Source organism: Leucoraja erinacea, chromosome 48 (assembly GCF_028641065.1).
Source record: "Leucoraja erinacea ecotype New England chromosome 48, Leri_hhj_1, whole genome shotgun sequence".
NCBI classification, from domain to species: Eukaryota; Metazoa; Chordata; class Chondrichthyes; order Rajiformes; family Rajidae; genus Leucoraja; species Leucoraja erinaceus.
The window spans coordinates 104,185-116,367 of record NC_073424.1 but is presented as its reverse complement, the minus strand read 5'-3'; the positions used below and the strand labels follow the sequence as shown (position 1 = coordinate 116,367).

Sequence of the window (12,183 nt, the reverse complement as noted above, 5' to 3'; positions counted from 1 at the left end):
CTGCTTCCTGTAAGGACTCCATCCCCTACTCCCAATTCCTCCGTCTATGCCGTATCTGCTCCACGGATGAGGCGTTCCACACCAGGACATCTGAAATGTCCTCACTATTCAGGGAACGGGGGTTCCCCTCCTCCACCATAAATGAGGCTCGCACCAGGGTCTCTTCCATACCCCGCAACACTGCTCTCTCTCCCCATCCCCGCACTCGCAACAAGGGCCGAGTCCCCCTAGTCCTCACCTTTCACCCCACCAGCCATCACATACAAAAAATAATCCTCCGTCAGTTTCGCCACCTCCAACGTGACCCCACTACTGGCCACATCTTCCCATCTCCCCCCATATCTGCCTTCCGCAAAGACCGCTCCCTCCATAACTCCCTTGTCAATTCTTCCCTTCCCTCTCGGTCCACCCCCTCCCCGGGCACTTTCCCTTGCGGCCGCAGCAGATGCAACACTTGTCCCTTTACCTCCCCCCTCAACTCCTTTCAGGGACCCAAGCAATCGTTCCAGGTGCGACAGAGGTTTACCTGCATCTCTTCCAACCTCATCTATTGCGTCCGCTGCTCTAGATGTCAGCAGATCTATATCGGTGAGACCAAGCGGAGGTTGGGCGATCGTTTCGCCGAACACCTCCGCTCGGTCCGCAATAACCTAGCTGACCTCCCGGTGGCTCAGCACTTCAACTCCCCCTCCCACTCCGCCTCTGACCTCTCTGTCCTGGGTCTCCTCCATGGCCACAGCGAGCAGCACCGGAAATTGGAGGAACAGCACCTCATATTCCGTTTGGGGAGTCTGCACCCCGGGGGCATGAACATCGACTTCTCCCAATTCTGTTAGTCCTTGCTGTCTCCTCCCCTTCCTCAGCTCCCCTGCTGTCTCCTCCCACCCTCCAGCCTTCCGGCTACTCCTCCTTTTCCCTTTCTTGTCCCCACCCACCCCTGATCAGTCTGAAGAAGGGTTTCGGCCCGAAACGTTGCCTATTTCCTTCGCTCCATAGATGCTGCTGCACCCGCTGAGTTTCTCCAGCTTTTCTGTGTAACCCCTAGATCTCATTGTGCTTCCCCTTTTCCCAACTTGACAATATTCAGATAATAATCTGCCTTCCTGTTTTTGCTACCAAAGTGGATAGCCTCACATTTATCCACATTAAACTTCATCTGCCATGCATCTGCCCACTCACCCAACCTATCCCAGTCACCCTGCATCCTCATAGCATCCTCCTCACAGTTCACATTGCCACCCAGCTTTGTGTCATCTGCAAATTTGCTAATGTTACTTTGAATCCCTTCATCCAAATCATTAATGTATATTCTAAATAGCTGCGGACTATACGAGGATGTTGCCAGGACTCGAGGATCTGAGCTATAGAGAGAGGTTGAGTAGACTGAGGCTCTATTCTTTGGAGCACAAGAGGATGAGGGGTGATCTTATAGAGATGCACCCCCCCCCCCCACACATGCTCTCATCGGCCACAGGTCCACCTGCGAGGCATCGCCGCCGAGGCTCACCGCTGCCGAGGCTTCACCGCTGTCGAGGATTCTGTGCTGCCGAGGCTTCACCGCTGCCGAGGCTCACCGCTGCCGAGGCTTCACCGCTGCCGAGGCTCACCGCTGCCGAGGCTCACCGCTGCCGAGGCTCACCGCTGCCGAGGCTCACCGCTGCCGAGGCTCACCGCTGCCGAGGCTTCTGTGCTGCCGAGGCTCACCGCTGCCGAGGCTTCACCGCTGCCGAGGCTTCTGTGCTGCCGAGGCTCACCGCTGCCGAGGCTCACCGCTGCCGAGGCTCACCGCTGCCGAGGCTTCTGTGCTGCCGAGGCTCACCGCTGCCGAGGCTTTCACCGCTGCCGAGGCTCACCGCTGCCGAGGCTTCTGTGCTGCCGAGGCTCACCGCTGCCGAGGCTTCACCGCTGCCGAGGCTTCTGTGCTGCCGAGGCTCACCGCTGCCGAGGCTCACCGCTGCCGAGGCGTCTGTGCTGCTCACCGCTGCCGAGGCTCACCGCTGCCGAGGCTCACCGCTGCCGAGGGCTTCACCGCTGCCGAGGCTTCACCGCTGCCGAGGCTTCACCGCTGCCGAGGCTTCACCGCTGCCGAGGCTTCACCGCTGCCGAGGCTTCTGTGCTGCCGAGGCTTCACCGCTGCCGAGGCTTCTGTGCTGCCGAGGCTTCTGTGCTGCCGAGGCTTCACCTCTGCCGAGGCTTCTGTGCTGCCGAGGCTTCACTGCTGCCGAGGCTTCTGTGCTGCCAAGGCTTCACTGCTGCCGAGGCTTCTGTGCTGCCGAGGCTTCTGAGCTGCCGAGGCTTCACTGCTGCCGAGGCCTGTGTGTCCGTCTCGTCCATCATTCGGCGGCATCATCGGTCACCTCTCCACTACACCGGGTCCTCTCCCGGGGCCACCGTGGTGCCGACCCGGGCCCCAGCGAGGGCCCAGTCAGCTGTCACCATGGGTGTTGGGTGTATGGAACAAGCTGCCAGAGGAGGTAGTTGAGGCTGGGACTATCCCAACGTTTAAAAGACATTTAGACAGGTACATGGACAAGACAGGTTTAGAGGGATGTGGACCAAATGCAGGCAGGTGGGATTAGTGAAAATGGGACCTTGTCCGGAGTGGGCAAGTTGGGCCAAAGGGCCTGTTTCCATACTATATTTCTCTATGACTATGTCTGAAGAAGGGTTTCAGCCCGAAACGTTGCCTATTTCCTTCGCTCCATAGATGCTGCTGCACCCGCTGAGTTTCTCCAGCATTTTTGTCTACCTTCTCTCTATGACTATATTTATTTTAATTTTCTGTTATATTTATCATGGAATGGACCTATGTAAGCTTATTTATACTTTCTCATCGCTTTCCAAAGTGGAAGCCCAGTCTTTACTACTTAGTTTTAGTTTAGTTTAGTTTAGAGATACAGTGCAGAATCAGGCCCTATGGCCCACTGAGTCCGCACCGACCAGCGATCCCCACACGTTAACACTGCCACACACACTGGGGACAATTTACACGTCTACCAAGCCAATTAACCTACAAACTTGTACGTCTTTGGAATGTGGGAAGAAACTGACTCCGACTACGACTGAACACAAACTCCGTACAGACAGCACCTGAAGTCAGATCGAACCCGGGTCTCTGGCGCTGTGAGGCAGCAGCTCTACCCGCTGCGCACCTTCTTGTTAATTTCCCATGGAGTTGTGAATGTCCCATGGAGCAATGTTTCAATTTCATAAAGTAATTCTGGTAAATTGTGTTTTAAGAGTAGAGTTGTTACTGGACTTAAAGACAGTTGATACATGTTGGAACGTTTTTTAACCTGATTGATAATGGTAATTTTATATATTTAGTAGATTTCTTCCGAGCGTGGAGTCTGACAGTCAACAAGCGAACACCTTGTGCAAAAATACAAAAGGTATAGTTGACAAGACAAAGTCTCTACTTGACATTTTAAATCTCTCTATTCCCAATTCTGAAGTTGATAGCAATGTGAATTTTGCACATTAAACTACTAGCTCACTTAGCACTCATGATATATTCCCAGGGACAGGAATACCGCTGGCATCAATACGGAAGGGCCATGAATAGAGATGAATTAGCTTTGTGGAAGGAAGCAGAGGGTGATGGTGGAAGGTTGCTTCTCAGACTGGAGGCCTGTGACTAGTGGTGTGCCTCAGGGTTATGTGTTGGGCCCGTTACAGTTTGTCATCTACATCAATGATTTGGATGAGAAGATACAGGGCAAGATTAGCAAGTTTGCTGATGATACAAAAGTGAGTGGTTTTGCAGATAGTGAAGATGGTTGTGAACGATTGCAGCAGGATCTGGATCGATTGGCCAGGAGGGCGGAGGAATAGTTGATGGAATTTAATACAGAGAAGTGTGAGGTGCTGCATTTTGCAACGTCTAACCTGGGCAGGACCTACACAGTGCATGGTAGGCCCCTGGGGAGAGTTGTAGAGCAGAGGGATCTAGGAGTGCAAGCTCCTTGAAAGTGGCGTCACAGGTAGATAGGGTGGTCATAAAAGCCTTCATCAGGACACGTTGGGCGGAGGGGCCTGTTTCCACGCTATATGACAATAATTCTATGATAGACATTGCTACTTGCCGGCCATTCGCTTTCTTCATTAGACAATAGGTGCAAGAGTAGGCCCTTCAGCCCTTCGAGCCAGCACCGTCATTCAATGTGATCATGGCTGATCATCCACAATCAATACCCCGTTCCTGCCTTCTCCCCATATCCCCTGACTCCGCTATTTTTAAGAGCCCTAGCTAGCTCTCTCTTGAAAGCATCCAGAGAACCTGCCTCCACCGCCCTCTGAGACAGAGAATTCCACAGACTCCCCACTCTCTGTGAGAAAAAGTGTTTCCTCGTCTCCGTTCTAAATGGCTTACCCCTTATTCTTAAACTGTGGCCCCTGGTTCTGGACTCCCCCAACATCGGGAACAGGTTTCCTGCCTCTAGTGTGTCCAAGCCCTTAACAATCTTATATGTTTCAATGAGATACCCTCTCATCCTTCTAAACTCCAGAGTGCACAAGCCCAGCTGCTCCATTCTCTCAGCATATGACAGTCCCGCCATCCCGGGAATTAACCTTGTAAACCTACGCTGCACTCCCTCAATAGCAAGAATGTCCTTCCTCAAATTAGGGGACCAAAACTGCACACAATACTCCAGGTGTGGTCTCACTAGGGCCCTGTACAACTGCAGAAGGACCTCTTTGCTCCTTTATCCTATATTCACTGCCTCCTGCTGTTAAATCTTTCCCCTCTCATCTTAAACCTCTGCCGCCCAGTTCTTGTATCCAAACTTTGGGTAAAAGACTGTGCATTCACCCTGTCTATTCCCCTCATAATCTTCTACACCTCCACAGGATCGCTCCTCAGCCTCCTGCGTTCCAAAGAATAAAGTTCCAATCTTCCCAACCTCTCCCTACAACTCAGACCCTCCAGTCCTGAATTTTGTCTGCGCGCTTTCCATTCTATAGCAGGGTGACCAAAAGTGAACACAGTATTCCAAGAGTGGCCTCACCAACGCCTTGTACATAACACCTTGACATAACACCCCGACTTACACACTCAATTCCCCGGCTGATGAAGGACTACGTGCCAAATGCCTTCTTCACCACCTATCTATTGATGACGCCACTTTCAGGGAACTATCGCAACGTTTAAGAAGCAATTAGACAGGTACATGGAAAGGACAGGTTTAGAGGGATATGGGCCAAATGCAGGCTGGTGGGACTAGTGTAGCTGGGACATGTGGGCAAGTTGGTCCGAAGGGCCTGTTTCCACACTGTATCGTTCTCTGGCTCTATGTGCTTGAACATCTGGATCCATTTGCTCAGCAACATTTCATTGCCTGAAAAGTGCTTTTAGCCTTTGCTCCCAAATTCTGTAAATCCCAATTCTGTCCGTGAACTTGTCCATTAGTGTCACGAACCCACAGCTGATGTTTTTCTTTTGTTCTCCCCAGACCAAGCTGTTCCGTTGGTAGTACAAGCGGTGAAGGGGACCACGGTTTTTCTTCAGTGCCGCCCCGGTTCCGCCTGGTCCACGTGTGACTGGGCAATGTCGAACGGCAACGTGAGCAACGACGTCAACGCGGGAGGCATTCACATCACGGCCACGGAGAGCACTGTGGGCGAGTACAAGTGCGCGTGTGTCGAGGAAGGCGTGAGCATTCTTGAAGCTTTCTACAGCCTGGAGTTTGGGTCCTCGGTTGATCCCGTGAAGAATAATACAAGCTCTGTCAATTACCTCCTGATGTTCGCCTTCCTGGCCCTTGGCATTATTCTCGGCGTGGTGGCGCACAAGTACGGCCGCCCGTGGTGCAGGAAAAGCTTGGCGTCCAAGGGCAGCCGCAAGAGGGAGTACAAAGACGTGTCGCGGGACACCGCCGCTTACAGTCTGGACACTCCCGACGAAGATCGGCCCTTGGCCATCTCCCAGAAGAGTGATGCGAGTTTAAACGGAACCAGTGAGAAAGAGGCGATTTATGTGAACAAGGAGGAGGCAGTGAATGGAATGAACATGGGTTCCCCGAGAAACCACACCATCTCCATCATATCGTGCCAGGATGAAACCTCAATTTAATGGACCCACAGACGCAAGCTCTTGGCAACACGTGTCCTCATAGAGTGGCCAAGCAATTTGCTTCACAGCTATCTTTTTTATTGTGTTTGTGGTGTCGCCTTTAATTCTTCCTGGTAAGAAAGTGTAGAGTTCAGGATACCCCCACTCCCCGCAGCTGTTGTCACGCCAGCTTCGTGCTTGGCAGAGTCCTTGCCTCCTTCAGTACAACGGGCGGGCTTTGCAACACCGTTTTGTTACACTTGCGCTGTTGAGACATCGTGAGGGCACTCCGACCCTTAATTAGACAACCCAAGTCGTTGGCTATTTTTAACGCCAAAAAAAATTTGAAAAGATCTGATTTTGTGAATAAATATGCCTAGTTTTCTGCATAACACAAGCCCACTTGGAAGGATGCTTGGGGGCTGTATTACCTGGGACAATGGAGGTATTGTGTTCTCTGCTGAATCCATCTATCTCAGTCTAGGATATCAGTGAGCTATCTTGACCCTGAGCAAGAAGACTCAATGTTAACACCACGATTTCTGCTCCAGTGACCACTGCCTGTCAAAGCATTGTGACTAAGCTCAAATGTCCCGTCCCATCCAACTACAACGAGGGACATGATGAAGGGGAGAGGCAGGGAGACTAGCTGGACAACGCTTTCCAAACCCCTGGCACAGGGGCAAAACGCCAAGTGGCTTTCTTCCGCAATGTATTGTGCAGAGGATCATGACCAAGGTCATGTTTGAGGAACGGCACCAATACAGGACTGGCACCTTCTGGCAACATTAGCAGACGTACAAGACAAAACTGATCACTGGCGCTCGGTGGGATTAAACACTGAGGTTGCTGAGATTGTTTAAAATATGTACAAGTTGATTTTCTGAACAGTCGATGCATTCCATGATATTCAAGCTCTCATAACCCTTTCCACGGAGCAAATATTTCTGTTCTGTGACCACTGGGAATCATTTCAGCTCTTTGGTGGATGGGGGGGGGGAATGTAACGAGCAGGTGGAAGATGCATCCAATTATTTTGTAATGTAATCCAGGAAAGTCACAGAATTACCACTGCCAGCTTCTCGATTCTCCACTGTAAACGCCTTTGGATTTCTTCAGACCACTAGGAGTGCGGACTTGTGCTCCCGCTATAAGGACTGTAATGCTGACTCGTGCAACCACTATAAATATACGGCCCACTGGAGTTTTCTTGAGGCGTTGTTCCCAGTTTAGTATTGGTATTTAGAGATTGCTTTGCAATTGATGTTTGGAGTTTGAATATTTCCCCACCAGGGTAAATAGCCCAGGGTCAAAATGTGTATGGGTGGGTGTGTTCTCTCTTGACAGCTCTAGCCAAGAAAACCATTGGGTTTTTTTAGGGCCGAACTGCTGTCTTCAGGATGATATTGAGCAAAGCCCTCTCCATATAATGTATCAGTACAAGGCTCACGCTTTCACTCTGTGCTTCTTTAAGTCAACAACAAAGAATGCTGGTAAGCGTTTCAATTGAGAACTGCTACATTTTTTCAACAAATCTCTCCATCCATATACCCAATGTTGGGGACCTAACGAGAATAACCAAACTGTTAGTCTTCATCTAAACGAATTAATGAAGGAGGAAGGAACTGCAGATGCTGGTTTAAACCGAAGATAGACACAAAAAACTGGAGTAACTCAGCAGGTCAGGCAGCATCTCTGGGGGAAAGGAATAGGTGACGTTTCGGCTCGAAACTGAAGAAGGGTCTCGACCCGAAAAATCACTTATTCCTTTTCTCCAGAGATGCTGCCTGACCCGCTGAGTCACTCCAGTTTTTCGTGTCTCTCAAATGTTCTAATTCATTCACCTATGTTATCCATTAGCTAAGCATGGTTCATAAAAGTTAGCGGAGATGATATGCTGTACAAATTCCTCTAAAAGATTTTTTTTAACATCATCAAATTTCCTCCACCATTGGCTGGCCTGAGATAATTCCCAATATTTAGGCATAATTTTAAACTTTGGATGATAACAAAATGCCTTTTCATTCTACATTCCACCCTACATGCTCTTATATTAACCTCCTGAGGAAATAGTGGGTCATTGTGTAAAATGTATTCCTCGTCTTAAATCATTTGCCATCTGGTTAAAGGTAACATTCCACCTTTGGTGTTTTACCTCAGTCTGATGAAGGGTCTCATAAGTGATAGGAGTAGAATTAGACCATTCGGCCCATCAAGTCTACTCCGCCATTCAATCATGGTTGTTCTGTCTCTCCCTCGTCACCCCATTCTCCTGCCTTCTCCCCATAACCCCCGACACCTGAAACATTCCGTAACGTCATCAACCCTCCCACCCAATTGGAGGAACAGCACCTCATATTTTGCTTGGGCAGCTTACACCCCAGCGGTATAAATATTGACATCTAATCTCAAGTAACCCTTACTTTCCCTCTATGCATCCCTTCCTCCATCCCAGTTCTCCCTCGCTAACATTGGTCAAATCTATATTCCTCCTGAACTTTGTCACATTTGACGTCTTGTTTTCACACCTTACATTCTTTATCCGTCTCCCTCTCCCCTGAATCTGCCTGAAGAAAGGTCTCGACCCAAAACGGCACCCATTCCTTCTATCCAGAGATGCTGTCTGAGTTACTCAAGCATTTTGTAGTCTATCTTCAATGTAAGGCAGGCACGGGTTATTGATAGTGGACAATCAGCCATGATCGCAACGAATGGCGGTGCTGGCTCGAAGGGCCGAATGGCCTACTCCTGCACCTATTTTCTATGTTTCTAAATCAGCATCTGCATTTCCTTCCGACACCCATCCCTTCTATTCCGAGATGCTGCCTGTCCCGCTGAGTTACTCCAGCAACTTGTGTCCATCGTTAAGTGTTTTGGAGTTCTGCACCCACATAGGATTGGCAGAGTGTGGAATTGTGCCACTGGTTGCTCTTTACCAAGTTTAGGTGGGACATTATTGAGACCACCTTGGCCGGATGTGTACAAGCACATCTGGAGATAGAGCTGTTACAAAATAAGCAGAGGTGTGCGGTTTTACGCAGCCCTGACACTGGAGTCTATTCCTCATCTTTATCAGTATTCAATGAAAAACCCTGAGCCTTCCCAGTATTGCTCGCTGGTGTTGATCTTAACTCAATGAATTGTGAATCTTTTATTCTACTTGATGCAGGTTTGGGAAAGTTTAAACATTTTTAAGTTAAGGTTTTTAAAGGGGGGGGAGGGGGGAGGGGAGCTGCGGGATGTTGTGCAGTGAGGGGGCAAATGATGTGGGTCTACTTTGATGGGTGAGAGAGCAGTGATGTTGTGCCTGGTTGGTTTTGGCCCTGAGAGAACAGAAGGCACCAAGATAGAGACAGCAGTACAGACGAGAGTGAATTCATCAGGAGATAACGTCAGAGGCTTGTGATTCCAGTTGCTGCCGAGTGGTACAAGCCATGTGGGTGTCCATTGGGGGCACGAAAAAGTCCCATTCAGCTACCCTCTCATTAAACCACCTGTGTACGCTGCTGTGTGGGAAGGAACTCCAGAAGCTGGTTTAAAGCGAAGATAGACAGAAAAAGCTGTCTGTGTGTGTGTAAGGTAGAAACAAAAAGCTGGAGTCACTCAGCGGGACAGGCAGCATCTCTGCAGAGAAGGAATGGGTAACATTTCGGGTCGAGGCCCTTCTTCAGACGAGACCTTTCTTCAGACTGAAGAGAAGGAATGGGTGACGTTTCAGGTCGAGACCCTTCTTCAATCTGAAGAAGGGTCTCGACCCGAAACATCACCCCATTCCATCTCTGCAGAGATGCTGCCTGTCCCGCTGAGTGACTCCAGCTTTTTGTGTCTATCTTGCATGGCCTCTGGTGGGATGGTAGGGCACTGAATGATCTGCTGAACGCAAATACTGCCCAATGCATTCAGGTGCCTTATGGGGAGTGGAGAAAGTTAGGGTTTAGAGTTGGGGTGGGCGCGACTAAGCTTAATTCTTAAATGGTTGTTTAGATTTTTTTATATTTCCGCGGTTGACGACTACCTTTTTATGTGAATTTCTGTACGATTGCACCGTTTCAGGTATCTGAGGTTTTGTTTGTGTATCTAACCCGTTGTACGCTGCCTGAGCAACAATATGACAATGCATCAGCTTCACCCAGTTGCTGAGCTCCTGTTGCACTCTGGCAGAAGGAAATGTTCCAATGTTAATATTGGCTGCAGGGAAGATTTTCAGTCTTCGCTGCCATGTTATCCAATGTTGTTTCTAAATAAATTACTATTTTGTGGTATTTAAAAAAATAATGAAATGCTATTGTGAATCATGTGAATGGGCGGCACGGTGGCGCAGAGGCAGCGGTAGAGTTGCTGCCTCACAGCGCCAGTGACCCGGGGCTCGATCCTGATTATGGGGTCAGTTTGAACGTTATCCCCGTGACCTGCGTGGGTTTTCTCCGGGATAGAACCATATAACAATTACAGCACGGAAACAGGCCATCTCAGCCCTTCTACTCCGTGCCGAACACTTATTCTCCCCTAGTCCCATCTACCTGCGCTCAGACCATAACCCTCCATTCCTTTCCTGTCCATATGCCTATCCAATTTATTTTTAAATGATAAAATCGAACCTGCCTTCACCACTTCCACTGGAAGCTCATTCCACACAGCTACCACTCTCCGAGTAAAGAAGTTCCCCCTCATGTTGCCCCTAAACTTCTGTCCCTTAATTCTCAAATCATGTCCTCTTTCCTCCCACACTCCACAGAATGATCATGGGAGGAATAGATGATCAGCCATGATCACATTGAATGGCGGTGCAGGCTCGAAGGGCCGAATGGCCTACTCCTGCACCTATTGTCTATGTATCTATGTAATCCCACAGATTCACCACCCTCTGACTGAAGAAATTCCTCCGCATCTCCTTACTAAAGGAACGTCCTTTTATTCTGAAGCTGTGGCCTCTGGCCCTGGACTCTCCCACTAGTGGAAACATCCTCTCCCCATCTACTCCATCCAGGCCTTTCACTATTCGGTACGTTTCGATGACGTTCCCGCTCATCCTTCTACACGCCAGCCGGGTACAGGCCCAGTGATTACTTGTACCAACGGTGCAGTAATTTTAATATTCATCGACAGAGAGAGAAAAATTGATACAGAATCTGGAAAAGCATTGAAAGTGCAAGAGCGGTCGTGTGGAGGGCGGGTTGTGGTTTGGCTTTGGAGACCTTGTTGGGCTTGGAGCTACCTGTGTTGGCCGTGGGTCTGTCCCAGCCTCTAGTCATCGTCGTCTGCTTCCTCATCATCCTCCTCCATCTCCTCATCCACCGCCTTGACGGATTTCTTGCTGGCCTTGGGCTCCTCCTCATCGGGTTCCTCCTCGTCTGAGTCCCACACGTCGTCCAGCGAGGCTGCCGCCGCCACCGCCACCACCGGCGAGATCCGCTGGGAACGTTGGCGCTCCGGAGTCACGGCGCGCTGCGGCGACCTGGGCTGCTCGTGGGCGCTGGGCTTGTCGGGCTCGGCGATGGCGGGCGGGAAGTCGTCCAGGTGCTTGCGGAAGCGCAGGGTCTTGAGCTTGCTGCAGTACTCCCGCTCCCGCTGCAGCTGGCTCTGCTGCTCCTGCAGCTCCTGCTGCTGCTCCCGCAGCAGAACCCGCGACCGACGGATCAGGCACACCAGCACCTCCCGGAGGTCCAGGTTCTCCTCCTTGATCGCCTCAATGTGATGGATCAGGCAGGTCACTGCCTCCTGTAGGGGGACACACAGTCTATGCTCAATAAGGTCAGAGGGAATTTGTCCATTTGGCCCATCAAGTCTATCTGGTCTCCCCTCAGCCTCGAAATCTCCAGAGCAAACAATCCAAGTTTGTTGATAAAGGTCATAAAGTGATAGGAGCAGAATTAGGCCATTCGGCCCATCAAGTCTACTCTGCCATTCAATCATGGCTGATCTATCTCTCCCTCCTAACCCCATTCTCCTGCCTTCCCCCCCATAAACCCTGACACCCGCACTAATCAAGAATCTATCTATCTCTGCCTTACAAAGCCACTGACTTGGCCTCCACAGCCATCCGTGGCAAAGAATTCCACAGATTCACCACCCTCTGACTAAAGAAATTCCTCATCTCCTCCCTAAAAGAACACCCTGTAATTCTGAGGTTA

General features: G+C 50.2%; 2 protein-coding genes across 3 annotated transcripts in view; one reads left to right on the top strand and one right to left on the bottom strand.

Annotated features, from left to right (window-relative positions):
- The window catches only part of sema4f (sema domain, immunoglobulin domain (Ig), transmembrane domain (TM) and short cytoplasmic domain, (semaphorin) 4F), a 155,218-nt gene extending 145,539 nt beyond the window's left edge, over nt 1-9,679 (top strand). Inside the window, exons 13-14 of one of the 2 annotated variants that reach the window (XM_055664859.1) lie at nt 3,331-3,392; nt 5,454-9,679. In XM_055664859.1, coding sequence (XP_055520834.1) covers nt 3,331-3,392; nt 5,454-6,073 — 682 coding nt within the window. In that variant the 3' untranslated portion in view covers nt 6,074-9,679. Of the gene's footprint in view, nt 1-3,327; nt 3,393-5,453 lie in introns of both variants that reach the window. The other variant, XM_055664857.1, reaches the window with a different exon arrangement.
- Nucleotides 9,680-11,126: 1,447 nt separating this feature from the next.
- Nucleotides 11,127-12,183, bottom strand: part of ccdc166 (coiled-coil domain containing 166) — a 31,119-nt gene continuing 30,062 nt past the window's right edge. The window contains exon 8 of the mRNA XM_055664860.1: nt 11,127-11,770. Coding sequence (XP_055520835.1) covers nt 11,297-11,770 — 474 coding nt within the window. The 3' untranslated portion in view covers nt 11,127-11,296. The remainder of the gene's footprint in view (nt 11,771-12,183) is intronic.